The 23,810-nt window shown below is 37.3% G+C and overlaps 1 protein-coding gene across 6 annotated transcripts in view; it reads right to left on the minus strand.

Annotated features, from left to right (window-relative positions):
- Window positions 1-23,810, minus strand: part of ADAMTS3 (ADAM metallopeptidase with thrombospondin type 1 motif 3) — a 264,699-nt gene that overhangs the window by 131,174 nt on the left and 109,715 nt on the right. For all 6 annotated transcript variants that reach the window (XM_057502303.1, XM_036878981.2, XM_036878979.2 and 3 more), the window contains one exon: window positions 3,217-3,373. In XM_057502303.1, the coding sequence (XP_057358286.1) occupies window positions 3,217-3,373 (157 nt within the window). The remainder of the gene's footprint in view (window positions 1-3,216; window positions 3,374-23,810) is intronic.

Raw genomic sequence — 23,810 nt, forward strand, 5'->3', positions numbered from 1 at the left:
CAGCTAACCCTCTACCCACCCCTACCACAACATGAATTTAAAGGCAGCATTTATTGACTTAGGGACATGACTATGAAAATACAGTATTCATTTTTAAAAATCCACTTGCTTTTCCAATGCATCTTCAAACTTAATACATACAAAATTATACCCAATTATCATCCTCCACTAAGCCTATTTCAATTTTTTTTTTTAAATACCTGGATTCTAGAAAGAGAATTCTCTAGTCTTCCAGACTGGAATTCTGAGTCACCCTTGATCACTCTCTTTCTCTCTCCACTCAGTGAGTTTTCCTTCAACCACAATCTAATCTGACTCCTTCTCTCCACCTCACTTCTACACACCTAGTTCAGGTCATGATTGGTTTTAATTTAGAACATTTGCAACAAACTACAGAACTCAAATGAATGGCAGTTCTGAGTTGCTAAACTGACAAAGTAAGAAATGTGGCTGGGAAATTACTGTGACAACTAGCGAAATGCAGCAGAATATTTATATTCAGGGGCCCTACCGATGAAACTAGAGGGTCAGAAGTGCTTGGCTTATGATCAACAGTCCTCCTAACGACTTATCAGAGAAATTTATGAAGACCATGGCCCTCAAATGCATTTCTTTCTAAGTAAGTCTTATCTTAATATTGTATTCCTCTTCCTATAACTCACTGAAGAAAGACCTCCTGTGTGTCCTAAAATAACATCCTGAACCGATCCAAAAAATGTAGTGTTTTATATGATACTAATAGTTTTCATTTATAAATAAATGTGCTTTTCTAATCCTAAAATCCATTCAATTTTACATTTTAGAATGATGGAATAAGGTATAAAAATATATTCTTAATTTCACTGGAAAGAATTTAGTCTAAGAAAAAGCTTGGCTCTCAGTATGCGACCAAGAAGTTAAAAGAATAATTTACGTTTTAGTATGGGTACTTAAAGTTCTTAATCTGAATCTATGTTTACTTTAGGAAGAGATTTGCATTTCTAAAATATATGGTTACACAATTTAAGATTCTAAAAAAGGAAGTAAACTAATATCACCAGCACCTCAGTTCAATCAGAACTTCATAAGTAGGGAAATAAAAATTGTTAAGCTCACTCTAAGGTTTATCACAAAACATTCTAAGAGAACTGAATTATTCTATTTTGGGTCATTTTTAAGGTAATTGAAAGTTAATACAGGAACTCCTTTTGCTTTGACCCATAACTGCTGAAAACCTTTCCAAAATGTATTACTCTAGTTTGTGACCTACTTCAACTATAAAGTAATCTTCTATTCACAATTGAAAATCTCAACATAAGCAGTCTTCAATGTCTACATGCTTAAAAGTAACTCTTTACAAAATCTGAGTACACTGATGTTGATGCTACCGGAATTGATATTTTAATCCTGTCTAATTCTTTCAAATTTACATACCCTGACTACTAGATTATTTTCTCTAAACTGGTATCTAAAAATACAATAGATATTAGACATAACATTTCTACAATTTTCTTATTTCAAGAAAAAAATAAACTCTCCTTTTTTGTAAATATCATACTACTGAAAAGTAAAGGACTGACTACAGAAACAGATACCTTCAGGGACTGAAATGGGGCAATAGGGCACAGCTTGGTGAAACTATGGGTGTAACAGAAGTAGCAAATGGGAGGGCATGGCATAGTGACTACTTTGGTTTGAGTCCTCTAGTATGATTCTATAACACGTGGACTATGCTTTTAGAAAAGACATTTTACCACTGCTCCAAAAGAGATATTATATATAATCACCAAGACTATAGAAAAAGTATTGTGCTGTCCATCCTTGGATATAATCAGTCTTTTTATTTAGAATTTTAGTTTTAAAACATGAAAATATAAATGAGAATTAATCATAACTTATTCACAACATGAAGGCAAGCAATGCCTAACTGTTCAACTTTAGCAAAACTAACATGTAATCTTTTGTACAAAATAGTTAATATTAATAATTACAGCTAGCATTAATTAGCCACCTATTACAGTTGAGGCCTACATTCAGCAATTTACATGTATTATTTCTAATACTAATTACAAATGCACAATGTATTTTAATTCTCTATTAGCAGATAAAGAAACTGAGGCTCAGAAAGGTTAACTACTAATCTAAGGTAACAGAATAACATCATGTTATAAAACTATTACTCGCCCTGTCTATCTAGCTGCAAAGTGTATTCTCTTTCCATTACATCACAGTGATCCCCTACGATAGGCACACCTTTCATAGTACTGTGCCCATTAATAACATTTCTATTGTTCCCAATCAAAAATTGCTCAAAAATTTTTCAGGCCATCTTAATTTTAAATTTATTTTAAATTGTACTATTCCATTAGTACAATATATTAAGGAAAGCTGGTGACATCTGAAAATCAAACTAGGTAACCACTCTCAAAAGGCAAGACACCATTAATCTAGAAGATATATGACAGCTACATTAACATGATATTTATGACATTTCTCCAGGGGAAATTTCCATTACCTTTAATTCAGAAAGTTGGCCTGGCAAAAGTAAATACAGATTTTTGGGATTTGGCTTAAAAAAGAACGATTCTCAAATTTCCTGTCTTCTCCATAAAGGGAGCCACTATATCCAACCTATAAGAACATCTTTCTAGTACCAAATTACTTACAGATTTCATTAAAACAAAAATAGAAAATCTTCCTGTGCCATATTTGTCTTTAGTGGTCCACCTACTTTGAAATAAAATTCAACTGAATCATTCAACTTATCGTCTCTTCCAAATTGTAAAAAGTTTTGCAAAAGACACCTTAAAGTCAATTAGCATTCTTATTTTCAAATATATTACATTGGTTTTAAACAAAACATAACTCTTTGTCATATCACTATATCTCATTTTAAAAGTTTTAAAACAATATTAATAAACTGTAATTTAGATACTTCTGGAAGGCACAAAAACTTTCAAATTTTAACAGAAGCTAGAGAAAACCACTTTAATGTGAAACTTTAGAAGAAATCATAATGGGAGACAACAGTGCACTGGAGTAAAAGAGTACCTATAATATATTCTTCCAGATATTTATGGCAAGCCGTAGCTCATGATTCATAAATATCAACTTTTTTTGCTACTTTCACATTACACAAGAGCACATGACAATCACTTTCTCTTAACTAATGGGAGAGTTGTTTCCATTATATCTGAAAATTACAGATAATTATTAAGCCTTGTCAAAGATGCCTACCTCTGTAGTGGAAGTCTTCGGACATGCCTACGGGAGCCCGTTCTACTGCTGATCTCTTGTAGACCACGTGAATCCTTCCTTTTTCTTCTTCCATCTGCTTACCTCTTTCCAAAGGTTCAATGAAATACTCACCATCATCACTTTTTATCATTCCAGCCTAGAGAAAGCATAAAACATGTTCATTTAAAAAAAAGGAATATCATCTTTAGCTCATAAGTGCCTTTTTAAATGGCAAGAATGTAATTTGTGTAAACTAATGCTTTTTCTTTCCACTTTCAGCTATACATTGAAAATGATTAAACTGTTATTAAATATCAGTAATTAATTCATACAAGGTAGAAATTCACAGAAAATAGGAACAAAAATGTTCATATAAGGAAGAATAAGAATTTTATATCAGGTAAGAATAAGAAAATCATGAATGTATATATTTCATCAGACTACACTTCTACATTCTACTTGGCATTTTATTTCTAAAAGCAATCTTATGGGATACATCAAATCAAGAAACACCTCCAATTTCCCATAAAAACCCATTGTGGAGCTGCTGTCTATGCATATTTAATATTTTTTTAATTCATTAACATCTTTCTTCCATATCACTATGGTATTTGAAGAATGAGTCCCATAGTGCACTTAATACAAAGGTCATTTTGGTCTTCAAATAGCCTCTCAAAGCTTCAGTGGAAACTCCACATTACTAATATTCATTAATTTGAAGAACTAAGTTATATTTGTCCTATCTTAATCTAACTTCATAATTTTATGTATTTTTTTTTTTCCTCCTCAAGCTTACTCCTTTCACATTGAAGAGGCTATCCTTACATTCAAGTCATTCCGTCACTCTGTCTAGGGTCTTTTTCTGCTTCTGTTTCATCTTTTGTTTATTTAGAAAACACCCAGTTAGAAAGCATGGTAGCTGAAGAGAAATGATGGTTTTGTCTGTAATTTGTTCCTCATTAATATCAAGTCCACATTATAGTCAAATAGTTACAGATCATAATTCTGCTTTAAAGGTCATACATTAATATGTTGTATCATTTTAAACTTCAGTACATTTATCTGAAAACAAAGTTGAAGAAATAAGGTATTAGTATGGGAATTGCAATTATTTAAAAAATATATGTCAGATCTGGAGGTAAATCATACTTTTCTTCTCAAGTCCTTAACTTATTCTGCATTTTAAAATATGAGTTCACTGGCCCTCATGGAACACAGGCGGGCGCTGGGGGCAGGGGAGCTCTCATCTCATCTAGCTGTTGCTCTAATAGCTTTACCACTCTGTGTCAAGCAAAACAGAAATGAAAGGTAGGTACACCTTACCAAATGGCATTTGTTTCCAGCAAACATGCCTCTAATTGTAATTTTTCTATTGCACTCAAATTAGTCCCTTCCCTTCCAGAATTCTGACTTCTCTCAACAGGTACACTCCTTCCCTTCCTTCCCCTGTATAAGCCTTGCAGGGAAATCTTAGAGGACATGGCACCTCCACATGCCCTTACTCCATCCACAAACAGCCCTTGAACTTAGGTAAGCATGTCTTACAAGAAAGCATCACCACAGCTCTTTCACCATGCTTGGTCCTCACCAGCTTGAACAAACTTCTCGCCTTCTCTAAAAAGAATGTTGAGCGGGTGGCATTTAACAGTAAGGCTGAAATTCTAGATCCAACTCCAATATGTGGAGCTGTTTTCTCAGCTGGTCAGTTACTTTTCCCTTGCTCTTGTCCTGTGAAATGCAGTGTTTTTCACAGGTACTGATTAGATTAGAGCCACCCTAAAGAGCTGTTCCTACAAATACAATTTCCACTTGCTTCTAATGCTTTTCCATTGTTATTTTAATCTCTTCAGCAGTGGTGTCATATTCTTACATCTCTTTTTTACCAGTAATTTCAACATCACCACTTTTGTCCTCACAGGCATGGATGGGCTACTAATGTTCATAAAACACACCCAAACTAGGCACAAACACAGTAAGCATATAGCAAGTTAACCAACAGTACCACGTCCACCGTGGAAATGTCCAGTCTCATCACTGACGCCATGTGTTGGTGGTAGGCAGTGTTAACTGGCTTTACCTTGGAAACACATCTGTTGATACATATTTAAGTTTATAATTCGAAGTATATCAGCATGGGGCTTCAATATTCATTCATCTCTACTCCAGTCCTTTCTTTGCTCCAAATCCATTCAGTCACCATGTTCCATAAAGTTTCTGACATTCTTCTCCCTCCTATTTCCTGCCACCAGTTCCTTAGTTACAAAGCTCATCATTGCTCATTTAGCCTACACAAACTTCCCCCTATCTGAAGACCTTCCATAAATCATGATTCTCCTAGATGAACACCTGATTCTGGAAGGAGATAGTGGTCACTGAGGTAGCCAGCAACTCTGAGTAATGGGCAATGGTCACAGGGGACGCTTGAAAGTCATGAGGAGGGCAGTGACGATCAGCTCGAATGCCATTAAAAATCATTTTTACACACCTTCCATTGGAAACATTCAAATACCAGGCCCCATGATGTTCCTTTCCCCAGTAGGCCACAGGTAAAACAGAATTTAACACAGCTAAACCTCTCCCTTAGAAGGCAAAACAATTTAAGCCAGACTGAGGTGATATTAGTGGCAAGGCCAGAGCTGGGTCACATGACATCCAACAGCTCCACAGGCAGGAAATCTGAGTCTACCTTTTTATTCATAAATGTAAGTAAAGTTTAATTTAAAAAGTACCTTATCTAAAGGACTGCCCTAGACTCCACAGCAAATAAAAATCTTAAAGACATGGCTTGTTTGCTCTCCAATCAAGTACAATCTAGTCAAATAAAGTACATGCCTAAAGGTATTCAGTGAGGTATGCTATAGAAAGGCCAGAAAGTAAGTGATGTAGCAGTTCAGAATCAAATCAATCGAGATTCATTTTCGCACAAGCTTACTACATATAGCAAACTGTCAGTAGGAGCTGTTGATTCTACATACAAAGATCTATTTCAACTGAAATCTTCCTGATCCCCATGGGGATTTCACTTTGGCCACTGCTATTGCTCACACTATCTCACATTTTTACATAGCAGAGCAGCCAAAATTGCAGTTTCAAACTGTCATATTACTTTAGACAAACTAGAATGTGCTAACAAATGAGACTGAATGTGTAATGGCTCAAAACCTCAGGTGCTTCTTTCTTGCTCATGTAAAGGACAGCTCTAGGTCAGCTGGGAGGGGGCCCTGCACCACACACCCACGCAAACGCCTAGGCAGATGGCCACTCTGGCATTTCAACAGGGCTCCCAGGCTTGCCCAGTCGGAAGGGAACCAGCATGAGGAAGCCCGTGTGAGAGGTTTTATGAGCTGACCCTGGTAATGATGTTCACCAGGACCAATACTTCCATGGGTAGGATACAGCCGCATGGCTCCCAGCCAACTGCAAAGACAGCCAGGAAATGGAAGCTGGCTGTGAGCCCAGGGGAAAAGACAAATGGACTTTGATGAACAGATGGCAGTCTCAACATCAAGTAAGATCATGTCACTCCTTGCTTAAAACACTTCAGTTACTTCCCATTGTACTTAAAACCCCACCCCTTAGCATGGCCTTTGAGGCCTGCATCACCTGCCACCTGGAACAGTGCCTCGCTCACCTCACTTACTAGGCCCCAGCCTTAGGGGCTTTTGTTAAGTTTTGTTTTTCCTTTGATATTTTTTATCACCTTTATCACCTCAGGCCTTTGAAATGCTACTACTTCTACTGAGAAGGTTCCTCTCCCACCACGCCACGCTCCCCTTAGTTGGCCATGTTCTATTCTCCATGTGTCAGCTAAAATGTTACTTCCTTAGGAATGAGTTTCTGCCTTCCTCAGCCCCACTTAGGCTAGGTGTCCCCATCTAAATTAGGGCTCATCTCAGCCAATCATTCTGACTCAGAGCAGTGTGTTCTTTTCTCTCGTGGCCCTTAACACAAACCCTAGGTTGTTTTACCTAAATGTTAAATTCATTATTCTCTCTCTCTGCCACGTCACTATCAGCTCCTGAGGCAGACTTATCTCTCTCAACCCATTTTTTAATCCTTGAGCTCCCGCAATGGCTGGCACGAAATATGTCTTCAGTACATTTTTAATGAAAAACGACATGAATGAAAGCATTCGAAGTGAGAGTGCTCAAGCTTGAAGAAAAGTCCTGGAGGGGAAAAGCCCAGGGCGAGCTTGAGGGTGCTGAGTAACCCATTCATAGGGAAATGCGTGTGCAAGGCGGCTCTGGCACACACGCTGCGGGGGACTGTATCACCTCAAGTCTGTGTTTCAATATGTAGAATGCAGAGCAACAACAAAACAAGTTGATCAGACAGAGTAGAACAAAGTTGTGTTTTAAGATTTATCTGATGATTAAATGCCAGACAGAAGACAGACTAGAAAAAAAGCAAGCACAGGCCTAAAATAAAAGTCCAGGGGGCAGAGGGGCAATGGGAAGAGAAAAGGGGGAAGAAAAAAGGGACTGAATTCAATAGTGATTACAGGAAAAAATAAATAATTGGCACCTTTTAAGATGTGCTTACCTCTGTTCAAAACCTTCCAAGGGTTTCCTTTCTCACTTAGATTAACAACCAAAATTCTTACAAGGGCCATCCAGCCTTCCCTGCTCTCAGCACCCCCACACTCCCAGTACCACCACTGTTCAGACCTCAGCTCCTCACTCGCTCTTGGAGACTCTGCTCCAGCACAGTGAGCTCCTTGCTGACCCCTGAACAGGCCAGGCGCGTGCCCTGGTTAAGGCCCTTGCACTGGATCTTTCCTTTACTTGGCATCCTCTTCCCCAGACTCCACATGCCGGATTCTTCTGCCTCCTTTGGTCTTCGTTCCCGTGTTACTTCTCATGAAGCGCACACCGCCTGCCTGCCCGCCCGCTTCCCCTGCCCCGCCTCTCACCCTGCTCCACCTTTTCCATTGCATGTACCATTTTCTAACAGACTAGATGATTAATCATGTTCTCTGTTCATTGCCATTCTCCCACCACTACCCTGATGATCAGGAATTATTTTACTCTATTATGTTCACTATGTACCCTAAGGGACTAAATCAGAGCCTGGCATTAACTGGATGCTCAATAGACATTTGTGGAATGGCAGAATGAGAAGGAAGGAAAAAAGAAGAGAGGAAGGTGGAACCCAAGGTCACAGCTAAATTCTGAACTTGGGTGACTAGGAAATTGATGTTCTCATTCACAGAAAGAGAAAAGCTGAAAGGGAAAGCTGATTGGAAAGGCAGGAAGATTACTTTAGTTTTAAGCACGTTCCCTTGAGGTAATGGTGAAAGTGCCACTAACACGCAGTGGAGAAATGAAGGATGGTTATTGAGAAAATCTGCTGTATCCACAAATATATTGGAATTGAAATGCATCTTCTCAGAGGTGACAGCTGAAGCTGTTGAAAAAATGAATGAGAAAAGTTCATACAGAGATATGAGGAGGGCCAATGAGAATCTTGGGAAGAACCATAGGATATCAATCACTACGTAGGAAGTTCCAAAATTCTGAACTCCAGACCATGGCCTACAAGGGCCTACATGGCCTGGCACTGTCTATTTTTCTGGCTTTTCCTAACACTTTGTACCTTGCTCTTCCTACTCAAGCCACACGGACCCTAGTCCCACTGCACCTACCCCCACCTACATCAGTTAGCTGCCCCGTCACTCTCTATAGCGGCTTTTTTCTCCTCGAGGCACTACCTAGATGACTGTCACCCTCTGGGAACATTAGCTTGGTCAAGCATGGATTTTGTCATATTCACTGCTGCATCCAGGGCTGAGAACAGCACCTGGCTCAAAACAGGTACCTAATATTTGAGAGAGGGTGTAAGAAATGGACAAGTGAAAATAAAACATACTAGAGGGAAACTGAAAAGGAATGAAGACTTATGGGAGGAAAACAGTAGAGTGTCATGAGCATCTAAGTAGGAGGTTTTACCAAAGTAAAAGTGACTGCAGTGGGGAAGACACAAAGGACAAAGACTGTGAGAAGGAAATTAGACAAATAAAAGTGTCTAACAGAGTAGTGGGAGCTGAAGAGCTATTACCAAGAGCTATGAAAAGAGTAAGTAAAACCACATGTATTTCTGATCCTAGACTAATCAGAGCCATGATGACTAGATTCTTCTGCAGCTCTTCCAACCACACTATATTGATTTTTTTTCCCTTAGTAGCTACCAGAAATGGAGGCACTATTTAAAAATAGTGTTTTTAGACAAATATACCCCAAGCAGAAAATCATCAGTACTAATAGTTAAGTATGGAGGGTTCTTTTATCCACTTAAGACATTCATTTAGGTTGTCATGCATTCAATGAATATTTTTGAGAGCTTCAAGACCATGCACAGTCACATCCTACTATTAAATTACTTACACTTCTGCTCTCAGATCACCACAGTTTTATTTCACAGGATACAGTAGAGTGACTTAAAGGAATGAAACCCAATTATGTATAAAATAAAGTCTCAGTTGATGGCATTCTGGTATTATTTATCATGTTGCCAGAAATTTAAACTTTCAAATTATAACTTAGAAATATTCAGGAATGTCCCACATAAGGTTAAATATGATCCTAAAGGATTCCATTTAAGCAGATACAATCCTTTCTAGCCCATCTTTAATGTTACTTAATTGATGTATGATATCAAGATAATATAGTATAAACTTACCTTTATGACACAAAGCCCTCTACATGTAGTATTCTGTAATCCCTTGTACCCAAACAGGAAACATCTATTGTTATTTCTCAAACTATTTTCCAAAATTTAACACAGATTCATTTAAAAATATTTATGATGTTTAGTACAGCATTAGTACATTACATTAAACATATTTTATTTTAATTAAGTCTTCACCCAGGCCCTTTGACAGCATTTTGTAGGGGATATTTATAAAACAATGATCTATACTAAAAACCCAGCCACATAATTCCCCTCTCATCCGGTCAACCCTTCCAACTACCTCACTCAACTGAAACACTGCCAGCAATCCAAAAATAAGCCAAATGGCCTCTGAGCATGGAAACAGTTATCACAAAGGCCACACTCCTTATTCACTAGGAGGGGTCCTCACAGCCATACTGGACACCCATCTCTCATAAACCAGCTTACATGATTTCCTAATCCTCATCAGCATGTAAATGGCAAACAAGAGTAAGGGGTGTGGGGTACAGTAAGTTTCATATGAGATAATGTCTATGAATATCCTATGTGAACTGCAAATATAAGACTCTAGGCTGTATATGTTGATAATAACAAATATCAGTCACTAAGAAAAAACTAAATTGTGTTTAACTTGGCTTAAAATGAAAAGCAGCATTACAGACATTTTTAAAAGAATTCCAGGAAGAATTACTAAGTTTTTTTTTTAATTCTGTGCTGAATATTCTATAAAACTTACGTTGTGGAAACATTCCATTTTTAATTGTGATTCCTGAATGTTGGTTACCTGAAATCTTTTTCCTCAAATCTTTTAAGGAAGGAAAGTAACATTAAGTAATTTTTTTTGGAATGCCAGGAAATATGTGCCAAATACTGTAATTCATAATTGAAGCTGAAGCTAACTAACTGAGAAAAGCAGTAATAGTTTAAATTTCTATTTTGTTTTAATTAAACTTTGTTTAGTCTTAAATGTCTAGAAGAGACCCTGAGAAAATTTTATGTCAATGTCACATCTGAGAGAGAAAAAATGTAAATAAATATTCAAGACTATCAATATACTTTAGTAGTATAACAACTCCATCTTAGCTCACTAAAGTTTTTGTGAAAACATATTTGGAAAATCACCATTTCACTGTATTACTCCATATAATAATTGAGTTATTCTATGAATGTACCAATAGAACATATTGCCTGGTTCCACTTATCATTAGAATGTACAGATGTTATTATGTGAAGATGAATTCCACATCTTTCCTGATTTTTAGAGATATTTCAATGATATCCCCAAAATTTCTACAGAGACATTAGGAAAGACAAAGTAATTAAGAGAAACTGGAAAATAGTGTGAAGAGAATTGATTCAAAGTTGTATTTGTTAACCAAAAACACTTCCTCTATTTACATCAAGAAAGTTTAATAGTTTGGATGCATTTGGAAAGAGTTTATGAACATTAAGAAGTAGCTAAAATATCCCCTAACCCATGCCACTTATTTCTATAAAGCTTTCCCTAGACTAAAGCCACAAGTAATTTTTACTCTTTTTGGACTTCCAGCATTTTTCCTATATTTCTATGGTACTTGTCACTGTCAATCTTTTGTTATAATATTTATGTTAACTGTGTTAGTATTAGAAATTAAGAGATGTTAAGTAAGTTGTCAGCCAAAACAAAACATAAATAAGATTAAACTCCAGATTTATTTTTGGGTTTGGCTGGCATTTCATGCAACAGAGACCCCCCTGGATGACTTCAGAATCTCAGCAGCATCTCACATAAGCCCCTGCAAACTGACAACATAAATGTATATTTGCAGAATCTCCTCCATGAAGAGGGTAAATAGGCCCTCCAAGTCAGGCAGATATTACAACTGGGGCCCTAAATTAAAAAAGAAAAAAAAAAAGGATTACATCATCTTAATTCAATTAACTAATCTTGACTCAGTCATCTGCTAAAGCAAATGGATCTAACTTTAACCAGCAAAATTAGACATCATTTCAGTCCCTTAATTAAAGAACATAACCTCTAACCCTCTGCTGTCTGATTCTTATTAAAATCTAGGTTGCAAGAAATAAAATTCTAGGAAGGTTTCCTAAAGGCTGAAGGATTTTTCTCTACAACCAATCTAAATCCTCTTATTTTCTCTAATCTCCACTACCAGCCCCTGCCTCTATTAAGCCAGGCCATGTTGATTTGGACCCCCAATAAGACTGCTTCTATTCAACTATACAAAATGTTAAACATTAGCCTATGATGAAGGAGATTACACAAAAAGGGCCTAGGAAGCTCATTATTGTAATAACAGTAAGACGCTTGTTGTTGAGGACTTATTCCAATAGCGTACACTGTTTGCCATGGTAGGAAAAAAAACTCTTAGATTTAAAAAAAATCTATTTTAGTAATAGGAACAGTTTTGCTTCTTCTGAGAAAGTAGTGCATTTTTATTTTATAAGTGCTATTTATTATGTAACTAGTCAATACCTGTAGGAAAACTCAGAGACAAATTTGTATTCTAGCTTTAAAATAATCTTGTGCCATGAATCCTTGGATACTGACCTTTTCTTGGACATTAGTTTGCTTTCTCTTATTTTCCCTTTTTGCTGACTTATTCTATTTTAAATATCTTATTGTGGGAATGCATATAAACTGCCATAAATCTTTACTGTACTGAAGGAGGTAGGTATGTCTCTAATGAAGGTGTAAGTCCTATATATTTTAAGCTAAAACTAAGACACCATTATGGTTTATTAAATTGGTAACAAGAAGGCATATTGTTTGGGAAATGTGTAAATTGCAGGATTAAATACATTAACAATGTTTAGCATTATCCAATATTTTACAAATATATGAATATTCCTGAAAAAGTTATCTTCATCATTTTTAGCAAAATGTGAGTTCATAGTTATAATCATAAATTATAGATTTTTTTCTAATTTCCCAATGATTTATGGTGCTCAGTAGTCATACAGATATAAAATACATAAAATGTATTTATGTTTACTATGGCTGTTGATTTTATGTCACTGGGGATTCCACCTATAGTAATAAATGTGCATTCTCAAGATACAACCACAGTAATCTTGGCAGAGGACATATGTGTACCAAAACAGCATGTTCTCTGGTATTTACTTCCACTTATTGCTTTGCAAAACACAAACAAAACCAAATAAACAACAATATCAATAACAATAAAAACTAAAGCAAGGAGGGGCTCAAGATGGTGGCATGTGTAGAGCGGTGAAAATGTCCTCCCAAAACCAGATATATTTTTGAAAATACAACAAATACAACTATTCCTAAAAGAGAGACCAGAAATACAGTACAACAGCCAAGACTACATCTACATCTGCAAGAACTCAGCATCTCATGAAAAGGGTAAGATACAAAGCCATGACCCGGTGGGCCCCAAACACTCCCCAACCCCAGCTCACCAGTGGGAAGAAAATAATCAGAGTGGGGAGGGAGTGGAAGTACAGGAATGCTAAATAACCAGCCCTAGTAATGTGCACCGGGAGCACAGACACACATTGCATGGCATACTGGATATTAGAGAAACGGAAAAGTAAATCCAAGATGGAGACTGTGAGTGGGTCCTCACAGAAAACTCACCTGGGACAAAAGAAAAGCGGGCACTTTTTAAAAGTCTTAAAGGGACAAAGGCTAACAGTTGGAAAAAATTGTCCCAGTACACTCAGTCTAGCAGGCTGGGAATCTTGAGGAACTTCAGGTGCGCTAATCCCCTTGGGGGTAATGCAGCCCCGAAGCCCCTCATGGTGATAAGCAGCCTGCCATTCATTCCCTCTGGCTGGCGCTGCAAGAAAACCAGCTGACCCACCACAGCTGGGGAGCAGCCGGACAACAGAAAGTATATAGCAATCCAGGCCTATTTAAAGAAGGAACAACCATCTGAAATGAATAGTCTAAGTCACAATTATTGAAACTGGAAAAAGAAGAAGAAATGAGGCCCAAAGTCAGCAGAAGGAGGGACATAATAAAGATCAGAGAAGAAATAAATACAACTGAGAAGAATAAAACAATAGAAAAAAATCAATGAAACCAAGAGCTGGTTCTTTGAGAAAATAAAGAAAATAGATAAACCCCTAGCCAGACTTATTAAGAGAAAAAGAAAATCTGCAGACATAAACAGAATTAGAAATGAGAAAGGAAAAATCATGACAGACCCCACAGAAATAATAATACAAAGAATTGTTAGAGAATACTATGAAAACCTGTATGCTAACAAGCTGGAAAACCTAGAAGAAATGGACAACTTCCTAGAAAAATACAACCTTCCAAGACTGACCAAGGAAGAAACACAAAATCTAAACAGACCAATTACCATCAATGAAATTGAATTGGTAATCAAAAAACTACCCAAGAACAAAACCCCTGGGCCAGATGGATTCACCGCTGAATTTTATCAGACATATAGAGAAGACATAATATCCATTCTCCTTAAAGTATTCCAAAAAACAGAAGAAGAGAGAGTACTTCCAAACTCATTCTATGAAGCCAGCATCACTCTAATACCAAAACCAGGCAAAGATACCACAAAAAAAGAAAATTGCAGACCAATATCCCAGATGAACATAGATGAATACTCAACAAAATAGTAGCAAACCAAATTCAAAAATACATCAAGAGGATCATACACCATGATCAAGTGGGATTCATCTCAGGGATGCAAGGATGGTATAACATTCGAAAATCCATCAACATCATCCACCACATCAACAAAAAGAAGGACAAAAACCACATGATCATCTTCATAGATGCTGAAAAAGCATTCGACAAAATTCAACATCCATTCATGATAAAAACTTTCAACAAAATGGGTACAGAGTGCAAGTACCTCAACATAATAAAGGCCATATACTACAAACCCACAGCCAACATCATACTTAACAGTGAGAAGCTAAAAGCTTTTCACCTAAATCAGGAACAAGACAGGGATGCCCACTCTCCCCACTGTTATTCAACATAGTACTGGAAGTCCTAGCCACTGCAATCAGACAACACAAAGAAATACAAGGCATCCAGATTGGTAAAGAAGAAGTCAAACTGTCACTATTTGCAGATGACATGATATTGTACATAAAAAACCCTAAAGACTCCACTCCAAAACTACTAGAACTAATATCTGAATTCAGCAAAGCTTCAGGATACAAAATTAATACACAGAAATCTGTGGCTTTCCTATACACTAACAATGAACAAATAGAAAGAGAAATCAGGAAAACAATTCCATTCACAATTGCATCAAAAAGAACAAAATACTTAGGAATAAATCTAACCAAGGAAGCGAAAGACTTATACCCTGAAAACTACAAGACACTCTTAAGATAAATTAAAGAGGACACTAACAAATGGAAATTCATCCATGCTCTAGGCTAGGAAGAATTAATATTGTCTAAATGGCCATCCTGCCTAAAGCAATCTACAGATTCAATTCAATCCCTATCAAAATACCAACAGCATTCTTCAACAAACCAGAACAAACAGTTCTAAAATTCATATGGAACCACCAAAGACCCCGAATAGCCAAAGCAATCCTGAGAAGGAAGAATAAAGTGGGGGGGATCTTGCTTCCCAACTTCAAGCTCTAACACAAAGCCACAGTAATCAAGACAATTTGGTACTGGCACAAGAACTGACCCACAGACCAGTGAAACAAAATAGAGAGTCCAGATATTGACCCAAACATATATGGTCAATTAATATACCATTAAGGAGCTATGGATATACAATGGGGAAATGACAGCCTCTTCAACAGCTGGTGTTGGCCAAACTGGACACCTACATGTAAGAGAATGAAACTGTATCATTGTCTAATCCCATACACAAAAATAAATTCGAAATGGATCAAATACCTGAATGTAAGTCATGAAATCTTAAAACTCCTAGAAAAAAACATAGGCAAAAATCTCTTGGACATAAACATGAGCAACTTCTTCATGAACATATCTCCTGGGCAAGGGAAAGAAAAGCAAAAATGAACAAGTGGGACTGTATCAAAGCTTCTGTACAGCAAAGTACACCATCAATAGGACAAAACAACATCCTACGGTATGGGAGAATATATTCATAAATGACATATCCAATACAGGGTTGACATCCAAAATACATAAAGAGCTCACACACCTCAATAAACAAAAAGAAATAATCCAATTAAAATATGGGCAGAGGATCTGAACAGACACTTCTCCAAAGAAGAAATTCAGATAGCCAACAGGCACATGAAAAGATACTCCACATTGCTAATCATCAGAGAAATGCAAATTAAAACCACAATGAGATATCACCTCACACCAGTAAGGATAGCCACCATCCAAAAAACAAACAACAAATGTTGGCAAGGACGTGGAGAAAGGGGAACCATCCTACACTGCTCAAGGGAATGTAAATTAGTTCAACCATTGTGGAAAACAGTATGGAGGTTCCTCAAAAAAATAAAAATAGAAATAAATAGCTTTTGACCCAGGAATTCCATTCCTAGGAATTTACCCTAAGAATGCAGGATCACAGTTTGAAAAAAACATATGCACCCCTATGTTTATTGCAGCACTATTTACAATAGCCAATAAATGGAAGCAACCTAAGTGTCCATCAGGAGATGAATGGGTAAAGAAGATGTGTGATATAAACACAATGTAATATTATTCAGCCATAAGAAGAAAACAAATCCTACAATTGTAACAACATGGATGGAGCTAGAGGGTATTATGCTCAGTGATATAAGCCAGGTGGGAAAAGATAAGTATCAAATGATTTCACGCATATGTAGAGTATAAGAACAAGGAAAAAAACTGAAGGAACAAAACAGCAGCAGACTCACAGAACCCAAGAATAGACTAACAGTTACCAAAGGGAAAGGGACTGGGGAGGATGGGTGGAAAATAAGGGACAAGGGGGAAAAAGGGGCATTACAATTAGCAGACAGAATGTGGGGGGGGGCCTCAGGGAGGGCTGTACAACACAGAGAAGACAAGTAGTGATTCTATAGCATCTTACTACGCTGATGGACAGTGACTGTAATAGAGTATGTGGTGGGGACTTGATAATGGGGGGCGTCTAGTATTCATAATGTTGCTCATGTAATTGTAGATTAATTATACCAAAATAAAATAAATAAAAAATAATAAAAATAATAAAATAAATAAAGCAAGGCAGCCAGTGAGAGAACAAAAAGGCAAAGAAAGAATTTAAAAAATGAAAGAAGAGAAGAAAAGATTAGTCCAACCAAACTTCATGCTCCTAATTCATAGGGTGAATGAAACGAGAGAATAAGCACAAATGAGTGGCAGAGAGAAGACCATTGCCTCTGAGGAGTTCTTGTGCCTGTTACTCTACAATAACAATCCACTTTAGGTACAATATGTCCATAGTGTAGATATGCCTCAACAGTCATAATAAATTTGTTACTAAAAATTTATAAAGGTAAAATATCCAAAAATGTTAAAAGGCACAGGAAATACAGTTGATTTTTTCTTTTGCAGAAGGAAGCAAAAAACTGAAATTATTCAACACTCATAAGTACGTTTTTCAATTTAAAAGTCAGTTCAATGATGGAACAACCTGAAAATATGTGAACTGTGGCTCACCTATAGCTACTCTGCTTAAACAATTACAGAGGGCAAGGATGTGGGTGTGAAAGTGAAGACAGGAGGAAAGGTGTGAAGGAACTGAATTTGGAGATGGGTGCAAGGAGAGGTTTCCCCTACCTTAGTTTTCAGAAAGTCTTGGAAATCTCTAGTAAAATCATTTTCATAAATGTTTCACATGTATGGAATTCATGGCATAAAATAATACTTGCTCATTTAAAGAAAATCTTGGCTTCTTTTCAGAGAAAGAATAAATCACCTTCTAGAGTGTTTGACTTGTTTTTTCATGTTAAGACATTTTATCTAGTAATTTACCAAAGTCCTGATGAGGTTTTTAAGGACATACAAGAAAATCGTTAAGAAAACGCTGAAATTAGATGACTATGCCCTGACAGGATCAAAGACTGCAAGCATTCACTTCATTAACATGGTCAATCAGAAAGCCAATAGATCCCTTCTGATTAAATGCTCAGGATTTCCTTTGTTGATCTTATCATTAACATACCTAACTGCTGGGCTTAAAGGTAAGATGAAACCACCTCATCATAGCATCAAGGAGGAACCTAGCTTGGCTAACACAAGATTTGGGCTCTGGTCATAGCTTTGCTACTGACTAGTACAACTTTTGAAAAGTTATTTAAACTCTTTAGGGCTCAATTTCATAATCTATAAGATTTCAAGAGTTTTACTAGATAGTCTCTAAAATGACTTCCAAGTAAATTATCTTACAATATTAGAGCTCTCAGGAAAGACATGAATTTGAAAAACTGTTCCCTACCAATATCCCAAGACACAGTTATTCCCATGATAAATAACTTGAAATATGATTATAAGACAAATATAAAGTAGGTCACAAACTTAAGAGTGTCAAAGAAATTAAATCCCAACCTCAGAGACTTTTCCATGTTTTAACTCCAGAGAGTCTGAGTCGAAAGGACTGGGATGAAGATCAGAAATTTGCAATCTTAACAAGCACCTCAGCTGCAAATAGTAGTAATCTGGAAATGATAGTTTGAGAAAAACTCTTTAAGAAATAATGTGTCAATCAAAATGAATTTTTAGATATTTATTCCCTTACTCCAAACCAAATTTTAAGAAGATGACTATTAAAAGGAAACATGAGTAAATAGAATCTATGAACTTAACTCTATGTAATAATTAAAATACAAAATGGTCCTCTACTAATGATAAAATAAGTATACACTTCTCAGGTTATTAAGAGTTTGTAGAATGAGTCAGGGTGTCATAAAATAACAGTTATAAGAAATAAGTTAAAAATCATGTTCTTTCATTCAGTAGAAAACACAGACACCTACTAACAGCTGTCACAGGAGAGAAAAAGTCTTATAAAGTCCAACAATTAAATAATAGTTTAAGGGGAATGTAAAATCCAAAAAAACCTTTTTGGATCTGAGAAATTATTCAAAACAGCATAAAATACTCACCAAAGTACATAATCAGTTCAAACAGTCCAAAGATTAATAATCATTAAAGCTAGGATTGTACATTATACTATGTTTTAAAGACACATATTAAATAAATATTTACTGTTCCTAAAAATATAAGCTGGATCACAATTCACACTAACAGAGTTAAAATCAGGTACAATTTAAAGTATAGAAATTCTACTTGTAAGTAGGATTTCAATCTGCATCACTTCAACTATTTTTTCAGCAGTTGCTATTTTTCTGCCTTTGGGTGGATATTGACAAGCCCATGTCATGGCCAACGTCTCCTCAGACTGTGTTTCTCAAACTTTAAAGTACACATAAATCACCTGGAGATCATGTCAATGCAGATTCTGATTCAATGATCTTGGATTCTGTATTTCTAATAAAACCCCCAGGTGTTATTGATGTTTCCAGTCCCTGTATAATACTTTGAATAACAAGGTCCAGTAACAAGTAACTCAGTTCAACCTCATTGAGTTAAACAGACGAAATCCCATGAATTAGATACAGGTCAGTGTGGCAGATTTTATTTTATAAAGATGGCCCACAATACAATCTCCCACCCCACATTGCTCTTCTTGGTATGACCTTGCCATTCCACCATCAAGAGACACAGTGTAACTGACCTCCCCTTGAATCGAGGCAAGCTCTTGTGACCAAAAGAATGTGGTGGAGGTGTCACTGCATGATTTCTGATCCTAGCTAGGAAGAAGATGTGCAGCTTCTGCCTCAGTCTCACGGAACACTCTCTCTCCAGATGCTTCCTTGTGGACCCAGCTGCCACACTATAAGAAGCCCATGCCATATGAACAGGCCAGGTGTAGCCCCTCTGGTAACAGTCCAAGCCTTCAAATCACTGAGCCCAGACCCCCGAGGTGCGAATGAAGAAGGAAGCTTACAAATTTATATACATATCGTCCCGGCACCCAGCCATTCCAATCAGTCACAGTCTTCTGATCATTCCCAGAGGCAGACCCAGAAATTCTGGAGCTAAGATAAATCAGCCACACTTACCCTCTCTGGATTCCTGACACACAAAATCCATGAATTTAATAAAATTGGTGAATTTAATAAAACAGCTGTTACTTTCCCTGTATGTTTGGGTGGTTGTTACACAGCAGTGGAAACCTGAAAGAATAGAGTTAAGGAGGAAAAAGAACACCTAGTGAAGAAAAGCAAACACTTGATCCTTACATATTATCTTTAGTTGTTTAGACAAAGCTGTGTAGCCAAGAGTGGGAAAGGCTGGTGACAGAGACAAAGCTTCCAACACTGTCACAGGAACTCATGGGAAAAGTCTGGCTGGAATAGAAAGTGAGTCCTAAGGCGACCGAACGGGGACGATAGCAAAGGAACTTGAAGGCATCGGCAACAAACCAGTAACACCCAGTCAGATGGAAACCGGAGAACATAGAAATGAATTCAAAAATGGATCATGGACTGTTAAGGCTGTAGGATGGCTTCTGGTAACATCAGTGAAACCTCTTTCATTAGACTAACTGGAATGCTCATAAAGCAAAACACAAATCAAACTAGGGAGAGCAAACAACAGTGGTAAGGAGAGAAATAGAAATAATGCAAACAGAACTTCCAGGGGGCATAAATGAGAATGGGAATAAAGAATTATGGCACAGTGGCTGGGTGGCTCCTACACAGAATCCTGTGATTCTTCCTCTGAATGATGTTTGAGCCCCCACCACGGGTCATTCGCTGCTCACGAAGCTGGGGACAGTCGGGAAGATGACAAAGTCACTGCCCTCTACAGCTTAAAATACCAGCAAGGACAATAACCAAGTAAGCAAATGATGTACTTTCATAGAGTGATAAGCATTATTATAAGAACAAAGCAGGGTAAAGGGATAGAGATTCTTGGGGGAGGGAAAACAAGAGACATCTGTAAGATCCGTATATACTGACTATAACCAAGAAAGAACCTATGAAGAGCAAGTAGCAATTATAGATAAAGTGACCAACAGATAAGAAGAAAGCCCAAGATAGCTTCCTAACTATAATTCACTAGGTATTCTGATGAGAAAATTGGGAATCATTCTTGATCTTCCTGAAGCAGAGGCTGCTGGGACTCACCAGTACTCTTCTCTTCTTTCCAGGCACACAAGAGAACTGCATTTCCCAGCCCTCTCTGTAATTACATCTGTCCAGATACTAGCCAGTGGAACATTGGTGGAAGTGATATGTACCACTTCTTAGACTAGTCCATAAAAGCCTTCCCCAGCACCTTCCAAGTCAGAGGATGGGAGAAGAGAAAGGCCAAGCATTTGTGTCTATTTTCCCTCCCTGCCACACCACAAATCTGATAGTGGGGTGTCTTTTCCTCTCGGGTAGCCTCTTCCATGGCCCCAGCTTTAATATCACTTCCCTGCCTGGCCCCGTCAGGTTCGGGGACAATGATATCCAGTTCTCCATAGGTTCCGAGAGCCTCATCATCCGTGTTGGTTCCCTAACCCCCATCCCCACCTCTGTACAGAGTCCTTTCATGAGACTCTTCTCAGTTAATCCTTTTAAATAATGTCATTGTTCCCTACCAGGACTCTGACAAATAAGACTACTCTTCTTCATAAAACATTTAAATAAAGAGTATAATACTTAGGTACTAAGGAGAACTAGTAAAAATGATAGAATCAGAACCGAGAACAATCTTGCAAATCACCTTGAACCCATCCTCCTCAGTTCATACTAATGGTAACCACCACCACCAAGAAATTTCCCTTTTACATTTCCTACGTAATCATTATATTTAACTCATGCCAAAAGAATATATATGCCAAACTGTTCATGTATTTCAGAATATTTACTGATGCTATTTGTAAAATTTCAGGAAAAAATAACATGATCCAATTCTTAAAATTAACACTCAAAAACTAGTCCTAATATTGGAACAGCAACCATCTCAGCTGGAAGGCAAAGAACACACATTTCTCAGTTCTCATTCTTTCAATGAAACCCTACTCCATTTATAGAGCTGCCAAATGGCTGAAACAGCCCAAAACAGTTTACAGTATTGAAATATACTGACTTTTTCCCCTGATGATCTTCTTATGATGGAGAAAACAAGCTTTAACCATAGCTGACCCTGATCATTAATGTCAGCTCCTGATCAAAAACCACACCCTGCCTGCAAGTCACATTAAAATGCTAAAGCATCTCTCCAGCTAGAAGTTTTGCAGCAGCAAATGCCCATTATCAAGCTCCGTGGACAGAGACTTTTTCTGGTTCCCTCTATTTCCCTCTAAATCACCCTTGTTCTGCAGCACTCATTTTGGATCTTGAGTTTCTGCTGATGTTCTTATTCTGAGCAACGTTCGCTATTATTTACCATTCTAAGAAAAGAAGGTGTATCTGTCAAAAAAGCTTCAAAATACCTTGCTTCAAACCAAGCCTTGATCCTAGCACATCAAATATATGAGGTTAAAGTGCTTGTTATTTTGAATAGTTACATTTATTGATCTAATGTGTGTCAAGCACAGAGTGTTTCATGCATCTTTCCTCACACGCTTTGCTGTATGAAAAGGTGACATCACACAAACATGGTATTGTTCTATGACAAAATTTATTAGAGTTATGTGCTGTTAATAACATTGTCTAAAATGTGACCATTATGTCATAATCTTGGTTAAATAGTACACTTGTGTATAGATGATTTCCCAGGCATTTATGGTTGCTTCTTACAAAATCTCAAAAAAAACGAGGTGTATTATGTATGCCAGCTGATTCATGCTTTTGTTCTTCTTAAATTGTAAACATATATCACTGGAATGTGAGCTGGGATTAGAAAAAAATTGTCAGGGAAATGTAATTAAAACCACAATGAGATATCACCTCACACCAGTAAGGATGACCACCATCCAAAAGACAAACAACAACAAATGTTGGCGAGGTTGTGGAGAAAGGGGAACCCTCCTACACTGCTGGTGGGAATGTAAGCTAGTTCAACCATTGTGGAAAGCAATATGGAGATTCCTCAAAAAACTAAAAATAGAAATACCATTTGACCCAGGAATCCCACTCCTTGAAATTTACCCAAAGAATACAAGTTCTTAGATTCAAAAAGACATATGTACCCCTATGTTTATTGCAGCACTATTTACAATAGCCAAAATATGGAAGCAACCTAAGTGTCCATTAGTAGATGAATGGATAAAGAAGAGGTGGTACATATACACAATGGAATACTATTCAGCCATAAGAAAGAAACAAATCCTACCATTTGCAATAACATGGATGGAGATGGATGATTATTGTGCTCAGTGAAATAAGCCAAGCAGAGAAAGACAAGTACCAAATGATTTCCCCCATTTGTGGAGTATAACAACGAAGCAAAACTGAAGGAACAAAACAGCAGCAGACTCACAGACTCCAAGAAGGGACTAGCAGTTACCAAAGGGGAGGGGTGTGGGAGGGCAGGTGGGGAGGGAGGGAGAAGGGGATTGAGGGATATTATGTTTTGTACACATGATGTGAGGGGCCACAGGGAAAACAGTGTAGCACAGAGAAGGCAGATAGTGAATCTGTGGCATCTTACTACACTGATGTAATGGGGTATGGGTGGAGACCTGAATATATGGGTAAATGTAGTAACCACATTGTTTTTTTATGTGAAACCTTCATAAGAGTGTATATCAATGATACCTTAATTCAGAAAATGCATATATCATAACTTTCTTGTGCTTGAGAACATTACACAACACTTCATCACTACACTTGGGGGCCATGTCAAACAGTGCAATCACCAATGAAAAGCACAAAACCACAAAATATGTGGCACTAAGTAAACAGTGAAAAAAGATACTTGTTTATTATAAAAGCTGAAACAAGAAGCCAGAGTGTCACCTTGTTTGACCTCAGCTGGGAACGAATAGG

Source organism: Manis pentadactyla, chromosome 5, assembly GCF_030020395.1.
Source record: "Manis pentadactyla isolate mManPen7 chromosome 5, mManPen7.hap1, whole genome shotgun sequence".
In the NCBI taxonomy this organism is placed as follows: domain Eukaryota; kingdom Metazoa; phylum Chordata; class Mammalia; order Pholidota; family Manidae; genus Manis; species Manis pentadactyla.